The sequence below is a fragment of the Odontesthes bonariensis genome, chromosome 10, assembly GCF_027942865.1.
Source record: "Odontesthes bonariensis isolate fOdoBon6 chromosome 10, fOdoBon6.hap1, whole genome shotgun sequence".
In the NCBI taxonomy this organism is placed as follows: Eukaryota; Metazoa; Chordata; class Actinopteri; order Atheriniformes; family Atherinopsidae; genus Odontesthes; species Odontesthes bonariensis.
In genome coordinates this window covers 6,481,070-6,498,359 of record NC_134515.1, presented here as the reverse complement: position 1 = coordinate 6,498,359, position 17,290 = coordinate 6,481,070, and the positions used below count along the sequence as shown (strand labels likewise).

General features: G+C 39.1%; 1 protein-coding gene across 2 annotated transcripts in view; it reads right to left on the bottom strand.

The window, feature by feature from the left end:
- The window catches only part of prex1 (phosphatidylinositol-3,4,5-trisphosphate-dependent Rac exchange factor 1), a 78,445-nt gene that overhangs the window by 30,986 nt on the left and 30,169 nt on the right, over positions 1 to 17,290 (bottom strand). For both annotated transcript variants that reach the window (XM_075476070.1, XM_075476071.1), the window contains exons 7-13: positions 15,678 to 15,811; positions 15,226 to 15,341; positions 13,309 to 13,458; positions 9,084 to 9,231; positions 4,349 to 4,449; positions 2,409 to 2,512; positions 1,769 to 1,818 (exon numbers count right to left, since the gene is read on the bottom strand). In XM_075476070.1, the coding sequence (XP_075332185.1) occupies positions 1,769 to 1,818; positions 2,409 to 2,512; positions 4,349 to 4,449; positions 9,084 to 9,231; positions 13,309 to 13,458; positions 15,226 to 15,341; positions 15,678 to 15,811 (803 nt within the window). The remainder of the gene's footprint in view (positions 1 to 1,768; positions 1,819 to 2,408; positions 2,513 to 4,348; positions 4,450 to 9,083; positions 9,232 to 13,308; positions 13,459 to 15,225; positions 15,342 to 15,677; positions 15,812 to 17,290) is intronic.

The window sequence follows — 17,290 nt, the reverse complement described above, 5'->3', positions numbered from 1 at the left end:
CTGCAGAAAATGTATCTCCGCCTTAGCTCTGCATCAGTGAAACAAAACCTATTTTTGGTTCTACTGTACACCCTGTTCTGTATTCGTAACATCTCTAATGGTAGAGGGTCTGACTGGGCCACTCTAAAAGGCAGATTGTCTTGGTTTAAAACCACTAATACATTCCTGTTTGGAAGCAATTGTCCTGCTGCATCACTCAGCTTCTTCTGAGCTTCAGCTGGCAGCCAGATATCCTGACATTATCATGAAAGAATGTCTCTTTGATGGCACTCTGTTCAGTCTCTCAGCTTTTTTTTTAAAGCCAGCCATATGAGCGCTTTGCAGCCATTGTTTCTGATTCCGGGAGCTTTTGTGAACTTATATCAGCAACCGGAGCGTACCAACCTGCTGAACATGTAAACTTGTCAAACAAGAAACATTACAGAGAAAGTGTGTTTGGCTGTGTGACCTTATGCGTGTAAAAGAGTTTATCAAGTGGATGGTATATTCTGCTACGTTCTCTGAGTATGGGCGGCTTATATTGTAAATTGTTATATTTAGACCAAAACTGACGTGCAATATCTGCAGATGTGTACAGAAGTGCATTGGGTAATACTACAAACAATGCATTGACACAACATAGAAAGTGAGCAACTTTCAAATATCAACTGCTGATCAGTAATGTTCTGTATGAGGCAGGGAATCATTTTCAACAGCAGAAATCAGCAGGGGCTTTGTCAGACTACAAAACACTGACTGCTACTATTTGCAATGCCAACTTAGTTATGAATTAAAAAAAAGCAAAGCCGTATTACATAATAACTGGCTGGGTGGCAGTGGGATTGCCTTTGTATGTTAATAGGATTTATCTTCAGACCAAAGGCTCTTTGTTTGCACCGATGGCAACCCGGGTGAGTGATGGAGGGAAAGATAGAGAGATGATGGTGGAAGAATAGGAGGCGCTGCAGTACAGAGAAAATATGTGTGTTTGTGCTCTCAGACAGAGGCAATGTGCATTTCCTGTGCCTCTGTATAAATTTACACTCTTAAATGCTGAGATGGAAAAAGATTTTATGAAGTAAGATTATTCTGTTAAATTTCAGAGCACTTAGTTTTAAGAATACAACACTCAGTAGGTTCCTACTCTGTAAAGATAACCGTGGTGTAGACATTAGTCCAAGGGCTTTTGAGGATTTATGATTAATATTACAAGCAAATCTTCAATAGAAGAATGATTTAGGACGAACAGATTGCTGCATCTATCCATAAAATCCAGCGTTTGTTTATATTTCAGTCAGTGTACAACGTATGCAAGCAAGAAAGTGAGTGTTTAAGACAGACAGTGCACAAAGAGCAATAAAAACTATTAATACGATTAAACTATGTTTTTGTCTTCATCATTTGCACTCTCACTTAATAAATGTAGCAATTTATATTAAACCGACTCACAACACTATAAAGATTAGATGAATGCTCACAAATGGGTCTCCTTAATCCCTTCAGAGCTCTCTCATATAAACTTCCAGTCGTGGAAACCTGGCATCTTAAACATGCACTGGATGTTAAAAGCATGAACACACAGCAGCTCAAATCTGGCTTGGAAAGAGGTTTGATGACGGTAATTCATGGAAGTGCTACAAGTTTGTTCAGTCAGTACAGAAAGGGTTGACACAGGGCAAATGAGAACCTTTCATGAATATGCATTCATGCACCTGGAGGGTAGGGATATTAGCATATGAGGGAGAGGGAGTAAAGCAGAAGGAGAGAAAAGAAGAGGGCAGGTACTTACTTGATGACTGGCATGTAGAGGCTGTGGAGACGGCAGTACAGCCTCACGCCCTTAAAGAAAGGAAAACACAGCTGCTGAGTCAGATCATACACACCTTGGATAAACAAGTACAACCACGAACAAAAGTTATGCCTGTGTTTCATGAAAGAAGCAGCCCTGAGGCTATCATTTCAGGACAGAAATTTCAAAACCATAATCTGAGAACTGTTAAAACAACCTTAAAGTATTTCTACCCTTTAGGTTCTTTTTGATTTTAGCTTCTGGCAGAGTTTTTTTTTCATGGCAAGATACCAACGCTTTTAGAGACTTACAATTTGCAAAAACTTTATGTACACATAAACCTTATAAAAGTCATATATTGAATGAAAAAAATAAAAATGCAACCTGTGGATGATTCAATATTAAAAAGTACAACTTTAATTAAATCAACAACTATCTTCTATGTACTGCACGTATGCAGAAATGAGAGCAACTTTTGGAAATATCCTTAAATATCCTGCAGTTGAAACTGATCTGGTTGTCATTGTGCCTTCAAATTTAATGTAACATCAATATAAATTCATAGCTCAGACAGTGCTCTTTGTTCTGGTATTTCTTACACGAAATGAATGAGGAAACCAAGAAGCAGGGTTTTAGTTACCTTTGACATGATGTCCTCCATCTCACTGCGGGCCTTGTATGTGCCATCATCAAAGCGGAAACGGTACAGCACCTGCTCATTCTTGAACTGGTGCTTGTCTGACACTGAAATGTAACCAGAAGAAAAAAATGTCACCCGAAGTGAGCTCCAGTTTGTGCTCCACTGGCTTAGCCCAGGTTGCATTTTTCCTCTGAGAATGACCAATCTTTAAGTAACGATGTGCTTTAATGTATTTTATTTCATTCTTCTGGAAATTTTGATGGCATTTGTAGGAAAAAAAAATTCCCAGTGCCCATTGGTATCATTGTATTAGTAGTTTGTCTTTGATGTATTTTGACATCAAAGGCTGAGAGACTTAATCTTTCCACTTCTGACAAGCCATGGATGCTTTAAAAAAGCTCAATACTCAGTGGAAAGTGGCATATGGTTCAGCCAATAATATTTCTGAATGTACACAGTCAAATGTATTATAAATGACTCAAGATCTGTTGTTGGAGTTGCTGTCATTCGGACTGACATTCATTTATCTCTAACATCTATGTTTCACATTGTTTGCAGTATCAAGCTTAAGGCTTTTTAGGCATTTAATTGCAAACCTTTTACATAATCAATCTGAAAAAGGTAATTGGGTAAAACAGAGAATAGACAAGTGCTAAATCTTTGAAGGAAAACTGTCATTGTAGATTTATGGCTGTGTCAGGTGAGCAATTAAACAAAGCTGACAGCGGCCAGTTCCTTTAAAGTCTCCCAAATTGCAACAATGAACCCACAATTTCAACAAGTTCTTGTTCATAATGTACCCAACACAGAAAATGGAAAATGATGCACATGAAGTACACGACTGTCTGAGAGACAGAGAGAGAAATCTGCCAAACAGCGGCACTTTGGTTCTGCCACAACAAGCTGGCATAGACTCAAACAAGCCCATGGTTTTAGTCTAGACTTGAAATGCCCTCGTAAATCCAAAGGAATGCACCACCAAGTCATATGTTGTAAAGTGAACTGTGGGATTTAACGTACATAAAATCATAGCAGATTTATTCTTGGAGAAAAACATTCAAGTATGACGAGGTGTGTTGAAGTGACTCAAACATGTAAACCTGATAGGATAAGATGCATCATGAGATGAATGGGGATGACTGTCTCTCATTTATGCAATTCAACAGATTACCTAACACCGGTAGATGGACACCTACAGCTTGCCACTCTGCCATGTTATCTCACTCTGATTTCTTCCTGTGACTAACCGGTGACACCTACTATTCTGCCTGCGAGGCCTGAACCTCCCCAGTTTGCCCATAAAGCTTTACTGCTATCCCACAGAGCCCTCAATATCATCATTGTATCCGTGGTTGTGGGCAACTGTGAGGGAGGATCTCTGGGGATTTTCCACAGGTATTCAGAAACATGAGCGTTCGGTTTCAGCAATTTTCCCTGAGAGTGGAGTTTGTATAAATTCCGACTGTGGTTTTCACCAATAACGTGCAAATGCCCTTTCAGCAGTATACTGGACAACTGAATTACTATATTATTTATAGACGTTTGGGGATGTGTGTATGTTGGTCTTCGTTTCTTAATGCATAATTCAGGTTCATGAATCTGTGAGCGTTACCCTGAAGACAAAATCAGGGAAGGGGATATGATGACACACATTTCCAGAAACATCCTCAACCAATCATTACCAGACTAAGAGTTTTCATCATAGTAGCTTATACCATGAAACCTGCTGGACTTGGGGAGGAAAATGAAAATCTGAGAAAAAGCAATCAACAAAAGAAAACTCAAGCCAAAAAAAAAAGGACAAGGGGAGCTGTATAGGGTATAGAAATGTAAACAAAATCAATCCAGGATTAGAAAATTCTCATAGGTTAACAAACTATTAGAAAATAGAGAGTAAGAGGAGCAAAAAAAACAGAAATAAAGATTTTGTTTTGTCTCACCATGGTGAATGATGCCATTTTCTAGTAAGGCTTGTCCCAGGTTGACCCCTTCATCAGGTTTACTGATCTCTCCACTTTCTATCAGCCATGACACAAACTCACTGAGGGAACATGACAAAGAGACATAAATGAGGACAGGTTTCTTAAAGTGATCATTTGTTTATTGTTTGATTTTAAATCAGTCTCAGTCTTTGCTGTGAGGTCATTTGCCAAGATGTTTTATCATGGAATTTCACCGGTTCATAAAATTACACAGTGTGGATGCCACTATGCAAACATGTTTGTTATTTAGACATTTTCTGAAAAAGGTGGTATGTTTTCTCATTTCCAGTTTATTCTCTTCAGCACATAACTCAAGCTAAACATAAAACACACAGTAGGAAAGCAAAATGTAAAGACATTTTTGAAACCTTTCGGCAATTCTCAACTTAATTTGAAGATATTAGCATCAATGCTTTCCAGATCTTAAATTATTGTTACCTGTAACATGAGAAGTTTTTATATCTCTTCACCAGACAGAGATTTTAGCACAGTGTAGAGTACACTATCAATTCCCTGTTTGACAAATTGGCAAAGCGTACTTGCATGTGCCCAAGTTCACAACGAAAAAAATAAAACAGTGTGAAGTCTAGTCTGGTGTTTACGTAAGGTGGCTGCACTACTCGTCATGTTGATAAAACTTCTACAAGGATGGCTCTTTGTGACAGAGGAAGTGTTTCGTAATTTAAGGCTTTGTTTGCATATGGAAAGCCCGGTAATGCTTAATCGAATATGGCTATGATTGTGAATTTTGTGTAGATACTAACTCACAATAGCTAGTTAGCGGAGCTAATAGGAGCATGCAATTTTCATTCAAATGACAAATTGCAACTAAAACACTGAATGCATGTCTGTTTAAACTGTATTACATTCAGCACAGAGACATGCACGGTAGAGCTGAGCAGAGTCCCAGTACACAAGCATGGGAGTGGAGCTATTGACTGAAGTATGTCAGACGCCACAATGCCTCAGACTGTGTTAGAAAACCTTTGAGACATTCAGCCATTTCTACATTTCTGTGTAGTAGATCATGGTACATGCAGGTGCAGTTGAATTCACTGTTCAGACTTTGTCTATAAGTTACAAGAATATTGAATTTTGTCAGATGATGCTGCGATTATAAAAAACAAGATTTTCTTAAGAGTAAAGTGACATCTGGAAGTGCTTAAGAGACTGGGAGTTGACACGTAACGAGCTGATTATCAATCGCAATTACTGACACATTTAGCTGTTTGACAAAAGCAACAGAAAATTCTGTGAATAGGAGAAGCTCTACGGGGGATTCGGCAGAACTGATATATACGTACGTTTTACTGTTTTTAGAAAAAGATTAACTTTGGAGCACCTAGGCCAATTTGAGTCTAGATGAGACTTTGGAAAAATTTTGGCTAATAAATTAGAGTTTAAAATTTGGTTCCGCTTCAGCATCCTGATTTGTCATTCATTTGGTCATTATTTCTTGTGGCCACCTGGATATAACCCAGTATGGAGCCAAATGATTTCTCAGGGAGGCAATGTTGTTTACACATAGGTCTTGGAAGCAGAGCCTACAGTTTACAGCTGACCAACATGATATTACCAGTGAAATATATCCTTTCTGAAGCTGAGCTGGCCTGGGTGTCCTCTGGGAATACTTGTGCAATGGAACATGTTGACACAGTGGCGAGGTTATTTATTCAGAGGTTGTTTACTCTTTCAGAATGAAAGGTATTACAGTATTCTAATGATTTATTTGGACCACAGATACATGTGATGTAAATTCTACAAAATCCTCTTATATCTGGTTGGACACACACATGAACCATGTGTGTTTAAGCTCTTCAGCTCTGCTTCTCTTGTCTTCACACCCAGAGAGTGCTGAACAAATGTTTGAAGGAGAAAATTACATTCGTTCCCTCTTCGCCTTCAATGCTGCGGAGTGAAATCACTTCGCTTGATATTCATGAACAGTGAATTGGAGAGAGTCGGCGTGCATTTGTGTGTGTGTGTGTGTGTGTGCACGTGTTAATTAATTCCAAGACAGAATACGCCAGCATGGGAGCGATTTCGGAACACGTTTGTGAGAAAACATGTCTTATGTGTGGATTTGTTTTATGGGAGTCATGGAATGGTTATATGAATGAATGTTTCTGATCACGTAGCATGTCTCCAAATGCATGGTGTGACGGAGTCTGCAAATGTATGAATAAAGTCAGCCCACACACGTATTACTGCAGTGTATGATCGTGTAAAACCGCAGACACCTTGAACCATCTGTCATTGGGCCTCTTTGTCTGCCTGGAGCGCAGGAATAATATTTAGTCAGTTTTCAGTGTGACCTGCCAGGTGCATCCTCTACCTGTGAGTGTGTGGACAGGGGACAGTCATTTGAACTGGACTCATGTCAAGCAATATGTTTGAGTCTACCTGCTTCCCGTCTCCCTTCATGCTCATGTCAAAGCTAAAGGCGATTAATTGACATTGACAGGGGACACATCTAATAGTGAGGGGATGCAGTGTGTAATTGTGTTGTGTGTGGGTGTGCGTGTGTGTATGCGTGTGGATGTTATGTAAGAGTCGGGTTAATTTCGGACTCAGTTGTAATGAAACTGAATATGATGAGCTGGAATACTGAAAAGTGAAAGGGAAATGGGAGCGGGACTCATACTGGAAGAGAATGATAATGGCTTTATAGTAATACCAGCAGATGATCTGTGACACATATGAGTACTTATCCCCAATGAAACTGTAACTGAAGATCAGCAACGTTAACAGGACTTTTTGGATTTTTTTTTGCAAAAATGTTTTTCATTGTGTTATTTTAGCTAACAACAGAAGAAAAAAAAACACTCTTTTCACAAGTGACTCCCTGTTTTACGACTTGGGCTTTGGTAAACGACTACTTTTACAAACAGCAATGTCAGAATGCCTCGCTCAATTTTTTTCCAATTTTCTTGTTTCGTAAGATTTTTGTGGAGCCATTTCACCATCGCTCCGCATTTAAGTTCTAAATTCATTCAAACTAAATCTGTTTTGTGTGTTGCATCATGGAATAAAACCTTTGTATGTTGACTTTTTGGTGGCCAATCTTCTTACTCCAGTAAGACTAAAACCTTGTCAGAATCAACATTTGTCAAGAAATTGAGGTCACAGAAAATGTTTCTCACCACAGATGGCAAAAATGGGTTGAAAACCTAAAGCTAATGGAACAAAACCTATAAATGGATTGTTAGCCTGAGGACACATCATAGCACAAAAAGGTAGGGACCAAATCATTCTAAAAAGTACGAGGATATGATATACCATAAGATTAAATTACCCCCATCCTGATGACAGGCAAGCACCCGTACAGCCAAAAGTAATCCAGTAAGAGAATATAAAGTGTGTTAGCACTGGCCAGTTTACAATGTGGATAGCAGATGCTTGATGGAATTAGGCTATCAAGACAACCGGGTGCTATCAAACCGGCAGTAGGCATCTTTGTTTAATGCAATGAGCACTCAAACTATTCCTGTTGTTAATTTTATCAGAAAGACAAATGCAGAGATAATGTAAGGTGCACTCATCGACAGGAAACGAATGAGTGATAAAGTGAGAAAAGTACGAGATGCTGAAAGACCGTGTATAGGTGAGTCTGACAGACTAGACAGAAACAACATGGATGAGACAAAGATGGCCATAAGAGACTAAAAAGAACTGTCAGTAAAAAGAAAAATATCATGCAGTCAGAAATTTGAACCAGCTCTTTCTCTGAACCTTACTTTGAGTCTGCAACTATTTAGAGAAGATAAAACATGAGTTCTCTGTGCAAATAGTAGGAACACATGCTCTGACAAGAAGAAAGAGTACTGAATGCTGACACATATATGCACAGTAAAGCAAAAGGTAACTCTATAAGCGCTCATGATCAAGACCATCTTGCGAGATACATCAGACAGTGTGAAAAACACCCAGACAAGGACTTAATGTGACACCATCGAAATGGAACTCGTCTTTAAAAAAAACAACACTGAGCAGCTCATTAAACGTAAGTCCTGGCAAGGTGGCTGATATATAGTAGTTAATGCACTGTTATCAACTGATACATATAATTCTAGTAAGAAAACTGTTTCATGAGGTTTTATTCAATGATCTGCGAGTAGCCACGTTGGCAGTGTTGCAGACATTAATGGTTGCTCCCTGGCTCTCTTTTAAGATGAGTCATCTGTCCCTTTCATAATCTTGCCTCTATTTTTTGTTTCCCCAAGACGGGGCCAGAAAGAGTTTTAATTGCTCAGGATCACACATACATGGATGTGTGTGTAGAGCAGCTGATAGAAACTTAAGCAAGTCTCACATCATCTATTCACTGCCCTTAAACACTGAGGGGAAAGAAAAGAGAAGGGCCTGTTGAACACACTCAGCTAAAGGTCTGCAGCAATTGAAAGTCTTGGTGTTTCAGTGCCAGATGATATGAGGATGCGGGGAGCAACTTGGCCTTTTCTATAACCCATGAGTGGAGGCTGTGAGGGGGGCCTCATTATGGGACAAGAGGATGTTGGGATAAAACAGCTCAGGCATTTTGCCAAGCCTTCGGGGACACTGGATACCAGCCCTTTTGAAAGTCTGCTGACCTTACGTAACAATTTGTAAAGATCCCCATGTGAACAGCATAACGTTGCAGTCACATTCTTGAAACCCGAGGAAACCAGACACTAAAGAGGCCAAAGAAACTCACTTTCCCATGAAGCACTTGGGCACAATGCTGAGCTTCCTGCGCCTATCCTTAATCAGGTGCCTGCTCTTGGTCATCATCATGTGGTAGAGCTTCTCCCCCTTCTCTGCAATCATTACATAGGCGTCTCGTTCCATTCCCAGCTTCAGACCTAAAAGAAAAAAGAGAGAAACAAACCAGGAAGATTTGTCACGTTTACTGCTGTTACCATCAATAGAGTAAGACTCTGTTGGGGTGAAAGTTGATAAATAATGTGGAAAGGGAAATGAATGTGTAAATAAAAGTTCAGCAAAGAAAATACAGCAGATGCAGAGATTTCAACTTGCTTTTCAAAGCTATCCAAATGTATCAAAGCGTATAAGCAGTTGCATGTCATGGTTGTATTACCAGAAACAAATGGGCCTTTGCCTGGACTGCCTGGATATGTTCTGGTATTATGCAGATAGTTTATAGTCAGGAACAGAGTATGGAGGCTCGAGTCTGCCTCAAGCTTCTGAAACAAACCCAGATGTTAATCTCCCCTAGACTCCAAAGAGTGAGCGAAGTTCAGGAGGGCAGGGCGATTTTAATCGTGTTTAAGTGTTGATTTGTTCACTATTACTCCTGTACTGTAGCGCAGAACATGTAAGGGCCCATTGTAAAGCCTGTTGCCCCAGCAAAACCTCTTTATAGAGTACACTGAGCTGCTTAACCTCATCGTGGGCTATGATCAACTTCTGAACTGCACTATGAGACTTTCTGACTCAAGCAACTCAACTCCATTGCACTGTGACTCCCTAATCTGCTTAACTCTACTGAGCGGCACATCAAGCTTCTAAACTCAAAACTAAAGTACTCTGTTTTACGAGTTGTAATGTGCTCTATAAAGCTCTTGTTATATGTGTGGCACCTTTATCAGGTGACAAGGATCCTAAGAACTCTATTAGGGCCCAGACACACCCACTGTGTTATCAGCTCACTGTTGTGCCAATGCATGTTGCTGGCTGGCTGTTAATGAATGATGAATCCATTTCTGCCATTTAGAGCCATTTCTAGTCCCGTTTAAAATTGTGATTACATCTTGTTTATATATTTGTTTATAATCATTTCCATAACTGATTGAATTGCCAATTCTCTTTTATTTTCTATGAAATACCAACATTTCATAATCATAATCAGATAATCAGTTTGTTAGCATATTAAAAAGGCAACAAGAAAGGCCAAAACGTATTGTTATTTGTACCTTATGGATCTTCACAACTGCGCAACATTGTTGAAAACTAATAATCTCATCATGCATTTAAACCGTTCCAGGTTAGAAAGTTGATTGATGGAGTGGGAGTTTAACCAAGTGAAAGGGATGGAGTTGGGACAAACAATGCAAGAAGTTACAAAGCTTAGACTTGAAACCAATTTTCCCATTGAATCTTTGGGGATCTCCACTGGCAGGCTGTGATGGAGGTGGGATCATATTACATTTGGCAGCAGCTGGAGTAGAGTTAAACAATGAGTGTCATTGAACAACAGACGGAGTCTGTCCAGTTGGAGAGCCCCCACAGCTTCTGGTCCAGCTGTCAGAGCTTGTCTATCGCTGCCCCTCATCTTCCTGTGCTTACTGGCACAAGATAAAACCATAACACATTTTCTGACCCGTGCGTTTAGCTAAACTTCCATAAAAAACAGAGATACGACACAACACCTCCAGCTGGCAGTTGTTGAACAACTCAAGTCCTTTGGGAGCGCTGAGGGAAGCCACATGTCAAAAACAGGAACGAAGAATTGCAGCAATACATGGAGAAAGGTCACACTAAATACAGCGTGTCTTTAAAAGTAATAATGCATGCAGGACTTGAAGTGAAAAGAACTGTTGGTGGGATTTATTGCAGGAAAACTTCAAGTCGTTGCCGTCTAGACGGGGTTAAAGAGGTTGAGAAAAAGGTAAGCACGCTGAAAGTAAGGCATATTGTAGAAAGGGTAATAGAGGAGGAGAGAGTAGGGAAACTGGGCACTGTGACTGATCTGGCATCTGTTAGCCTCAGGTCGATTTCCGCTGGGGTTGAAACTTAACACCACAAGCTGCAGCACACTCCTTCGTACTTATCTGTACTGTGAAAACCTTTCATCATGGGATTGGAACACAACAAACTCGGCTGCAAATACTAACTTACACAAGATCCAAAGAATAAATCTTATTTCAGACACGCCAATATTTATGTTAACAATTATCCTCAGCTAAACCGCAGACACCGCTGAACCTGTTGCATTCACCCAAATCATGTTCAGTTAGCTTAGGGGATCCAGTTTTGAGTTTTAACCATCAATGCTATCAAGTACCCTCTTGTGTACCACCACAAATCTGGTCAAAGCCTTTCAGACCGTCTAATGCACAGAACATAATAAAGACAGATGGCAAGTGCTGAACAGGTGGGAACATATTTCGAGGAAAAGGGATGGAAGTCACAAGGACATCAATTTTCATTACAATTTTTACATCAATGGAGGTGGTGCCATGGATTCAATTTACTATTAACAACAGACCTTTACAGTAAGAACAAATGAGGTTGTGCACATTAAACAAAATACAGTCGGAATAATCTCCATACGTCACTTCAGTGATCTTCCTAAAAAAAAAATGTCCCTGTTTTTTGGTCTATGCTAATCACAAACATTTTTATGACAATAAAAACAGATCCAGATAAATTAAATGTGTCGGATGTGATGGTGCTTCACATTCTTTGAAAAGTGAAGGCTTCTCTATTTTAAGCATTTGATGAAAACTCTGTTTTTAGCCTTTCTACTGTTTGTGAATGAGACATTTAACAGTCAGAGCACAAAAAGGCCATTGATTAACCAAACATCTCTGCAGCACAGATTTCTTTGACTGTGGAAAATGGACTGTTGTAGCTTCCTCTACAGCAGGGGGAAAGCAGGGAGACCAAAAAAAAGATTATGTCACGTAAGTCTCTATTTTATAAACAAAGGTAGACAGCTTGTTCAAGGTAGGACATGGCTATAGGACATCAACACTGTATCCAGGTAACAAGCGCACGCACAGTTGCTGCAGTGTGCCAACTAAGGCGGCAGTTTGTGCATGTAGATTGACGCCAACATACACAGGAACAGAAGTTGCACACTATTTGGATTGACAAATGATCAGTTCGGGGTAAAGCACAACAATGCAATGGACTGCAGGAATAGCACAGGTGTAACAACAATTATATCTGCATTCCACTAAAAGAGCATCGTGGTATTGTTATACTGTGCAGGCAGGTTAACTGAATATTTAGAATTTCAGAGCATTTGCTTTTCTCAGGCTTTCTGAAGGTGTTTCAATGCTTTTCTTTGGATGTTAGCTGTTCTTTTGCAAATCTATTTATTCATATTTTTGTAAAGCCACTTAGCACCAACCTATAATTCATGCATAAAAAAGGCCCCTAACTCAAGAGATGAACACAAATTGTTGTGTCTACACATACCAATTTAGCAAAGAACCAATTTTAAATAGTATCTTTAGGCACTTTGTTACCAACAGCCTGCTGCAAAGACACATAATTTGTTTTAATTTATTTAGTTGCAAGAACTGCACATCTTAGCATGGTGCACAGCGTGTCCCTTAAAAAAGTATGAGGAAAAACTATCATCAGATCAGAAAACATCAGATGAACAGTATACAAAAGTAATATCCTTAAGAAACAAGAAACCTGACACAGTCCGAGAGATGCATCTGTACCTCACGTTTATCCATCTACTGTTCACTAAAACCTCATCAGAAATGTTCTCCATAAAAGAGTGACTGCCAAGTATCTGAAAATCAGTGGTAACAGGTCTGATGGAGGGATGAATCCTCCCCAGAGCCCGGACCTCGTTTTGTTGAAGCAGTGTGGGACCATCTTGACAGAGAACGGAACAAAAGGCAGCCTTCAAAGGAAAATCCTTCAAGAAGCCTGGAGAACTATTCCTGAAGACTACTGTATTCACATATATATGTTTGCAAATGTTTCAATAAATCACTGTCTCAAATCAGTACAGACAAGAAATAAAGTAGAAATATCACTGGGTTGAGGGAAGCACGCAGCACCTCTAATTTTTTTTATATAATAAACTCATATGACATAAATAATTGAACGCCCCCTTGGGTTTCCTTATAAGGCCTCTTTGATGTTGAAATGTCTTTACTAGCAATACAAAAGAGAAGAAAAAAACCCGCTTGAGGTACCTTTAAAAATAGCCTTTAAAAAGCATTACTTACTTTCCCTCTGCTCTCGTTCCCTCAAGATGGCATCCAGCCACTTCTGCTTGTCCTCTGCATTTTTGGCCATGCAGACAAACCACTTGTTCTTAGCCGTGTTGTGGATCTTCCAGCCATTAGTCACCGTGTAGTTGTTGCTGTGATAGTCCGCTGAAAAGCAAACGAATGAAAGAATTGAAAAAACGGGGGTCAACATGGGGAACATTTTGACATATCATTCGTATGTTATCCGTCTTAACTGTTATTTAAAAGACAACTAAAAGGCTTTTCACCAGCTCTTACCTGTCAAACTCACATTGGAAAGACCTTTAAGCTTAGCAATATACTTGAAATTCTCTGAAAATGACTTTTTGGAACTTTTTTTCAGGCCCATTTTCTTCTCTTCTCCACCTTTTAATTCTGAGGACATGCCGCTCATACATTCGCAATGTAAACACTGAGTTCAGTGGTAAGTACAGGAAGTAATGAGTGTAATCAAATCATGCATTTCAAAATGTTGAATAAGTTAACATTAATGTTGATCCTAAAGAGAATTTATATCTCAATAATTGATTTAAAAGCCAATTAAAAAGAAGCAGAATGCACTTTAAAAGCAGTAAAAGACCCTATTTTCACTAACTCAACAAAATCTGTATTTGTGTCCATTTCTAATTCCATCATCCTTTTAGCTGCAGGTGAGCGGCCACTGAATAATTAATGGCTACTGGTAATGGGGTACATTAGTCTCGTGCTCAAAGGTCATATAAATAGATGTGATACTTTCTGCCCCACAGGGAGCAGCTCCTCATTTTCTAGGAGAGCAGGAAACTGTTGAAACACATGTAGTGACAGTCTGTTAAGTCTCTTGTCAGCCACTACGACTGAAAGATTGGATTCTGTTAGAAATGTGTCAGTGCACACCAAGATCTGGTCAGGCAATACAGGAGTGTGAATCTGTGGAGTTGGGAGATTAACACACTTCTAGTCAGTTTAAAGTGAATTAATCAAACATGTTCCCTGTGAAGTCAACTTTTTTTCAAGTGTGTGTGTGTCGACTATCAAAAATAATTTTTCCACTTATTCTTCCGGTCATGTTTTCAGCTTGCCTCACAACTTTCACAGTTGGTAATCAGATAATCTGTGCTCGAAGTGTGGTGCCCCTTCATTTCTGTGAAGGAGGCATGTTTTTCTTTGTGGTTTCCCTTTCAGCAGCCTAAATGTGACAACCAGCAGCCATCAGACAGAAACAAGTCATGTGAGCTTGCAGAAATATTCTGCCAGCACAGAGAAGAGAAATAAAAAAAATAAAAAAAAGAGGAAACGTGAGATGGAGGAAGACCAAGTGTTTCTACATTGGTGGACAACATGCACCAAGCACTGTGTGAAGCCTTACAGCAAACCACAATAACAAAATGAGCTGAGTGAGGAGCGAATCACTTCAAGCCACACAGATGAGCCGTTTATCTTTGACACATCATCTCAACCAAAGGCAGAGCATAAAAAGTTTATCTCCTCATTCAAGGTTGCTATTTCACTTCAGATTTGTATCAACACATCCACCCATTGCTGAATAGCTGCAATCAAAAGGTGCTACATAAGGTTGCAAGCTACATCCTGTTTGAAACTAGGTATGCGAGAATGATGCTCCACCCAAACTGTCGACAAGTACCTGATTCATATCCAAGCAGCAGTCTGAAAATGGCACATTTTCATGAAGTGCGAGGTGAAATAAAAAGTGAGCACTGTATGCAAACAGAGTAGTAACTGTTGCATGATGTCATTTTTCTATATCAAATCCAACAACAAAAGTCGTTCAAAGGAAATAACAGAAATAACCAGAACCTCATGAGAAATAGTTAAACAAATGCCCCCGGGAGAATTTAAATGAATGGGTATATAGACAGTCTCCAAAGTTAATACTACTGAACAAACACAAACCTGTTCCATCTTCCACATTTTCCACCTCCATCACCTCTGTGTTGATTCGGCCTCTGAACACATAGTGAGGCCCGTTGATGGACTTGGTCCTCTTGGTAGACTTCTTTCCAGAAACCCTTGGAAAAGAGACAACACTGTGGTTACTCACTGCAGGAAAACATCCGCTGATGCCAGTGGACCAAGGTAAAAAAACAGCTTGTGTCCATAACATATGCTAATTCATACAGATGCATGTATGGGTGCAGAACACTTATGCATGTGTTTTTATTTAGCTTGCATACTAATAATTAGTCTATAATAACAGAATGTGAACATTTGTAGCGTGTTTCCATGCCTGGGCTCCTTCCATTAGTCAGGCAATAAAAACAGCTTTGAATGCTTTCTTGTTCTCATTCCTTTCACGGACTTTTTGGCCACGACTGTGTAGTAATCCAAACGGCGCATTTCCTCACCTGGACTTTCTTTTACAGTAAACCAAGAGGTTGTCAAAAAGGAAGAAAACACGCTCCTGGATATTGCCAGCTGAGATTTTGAGGAGATTTCCACGAAGTAGCAACTCTGTGCAGATATCTGTCAGGTTTGTTCCCTGAAGAAAAAAAAGAAAACAAGGCAATGGAAGACTTGATTTTCATGCACTTCACTCAAAGTTTTCACCGTCGTGTGCAACAGTTAGTTTATTTTATCTAAGCAGAGCATGGAAACTCAAATTGTAGACCTGCAAAGAAAGAACTGTTGTATAAAAACTTGGAAGAGTTCACAACCTCCTTCAAACAATATGAAAATTCGACTAACATTGAGAGCTACTTGTTTTCATTCCAACGTCAATGATAGGAAAGACTGAACAAAGCTGTCTCCAACCAAACTCGTGTTATGTTTTTGCTGAGCAAAACCACATATATTAACTGTTCTGTCAGGACAGTTAGCCTCCTGCCAGTCAAACACTGAACTATTGCCAAATAACACTTCAGCTTAGCTTTCATGTGGTGGTAAAGCACAACAGCAGATTAGCAGAGTTTTGCAGCAAAACTGCAAACTAGATTTTTCTGACCCATATGTACATGAACACATAACATATAAATACATGCATATATCACTACAAATAAAAAATATAGCTATATATATACACAGAAATCAGGACACAGTACATGTCTACTCTATACTCTGATCTCCACAGAGAAACCTGGTCCAAAGACTTTGTACTTATGGCAAAGGGGAAATTACAAAAAAAAAAGAATGTTGTAACAGCTTAGTCAGCTTCAGTGTACTTATTCAGAGATATGTATTATGTTGCACTACAGTTTATCATCTTAACAGGATATGATCAGCTCAACGTAAAAGCCTTCTCTCGTCAGCCATCGAATGCGCCAAAGCCTGTTAAGATTGAAACTAACTTTTTCTCTTGAAGAAAATGGGGCAAAGACCAGTTTCAGTCATCACACCCACATCTGATGTTTAGAGCCGTTTCTCCGCTGATCATATATCAATATATTTATGGATAAAATGATTTGCATTCATTATTTTTAATCAAAGAAAACCATCCCCCTCATTTTAAATGTGGTACTTAATTTTCAACATCTATTCCAATAAAAGTGATCAAAATAAACCTCTCAGTCTTTATTCGTGATGTTGTTGACATCACTGTGGGGACTGTTGAAAATGAAAAATTCTCTTTGACTGATGACAGCATGAAATAAAGATGGCAGCTTTATTTCAGTGACTAACATTATTTGGATTTCATTATTTCTAGAAAATCATTTAATTTTTTAATCTTTTTTTTCAGTTTCAACTGAGGAACAGAAACCGATTTCACAGATACATGCTTGAGCAATTTTTGCTCACATTTTCCTCTCCAAGTTGTGAATGACAGATAAAACCACTTCCTACATATCAAAACTAAAACAGCAAGGAAATATGAACTGATTCAATGTAACCTGATAAGGGCAGGAGTGAGAATACACACTTTTTTTTGTTTGGCAGCTTAAATGAGCAGTCTGCCAATAAATTAGATAATAAAGGTAAAAGACAACTCATTACTCATTGTTAAATGGATCATTCCACTTCAAAT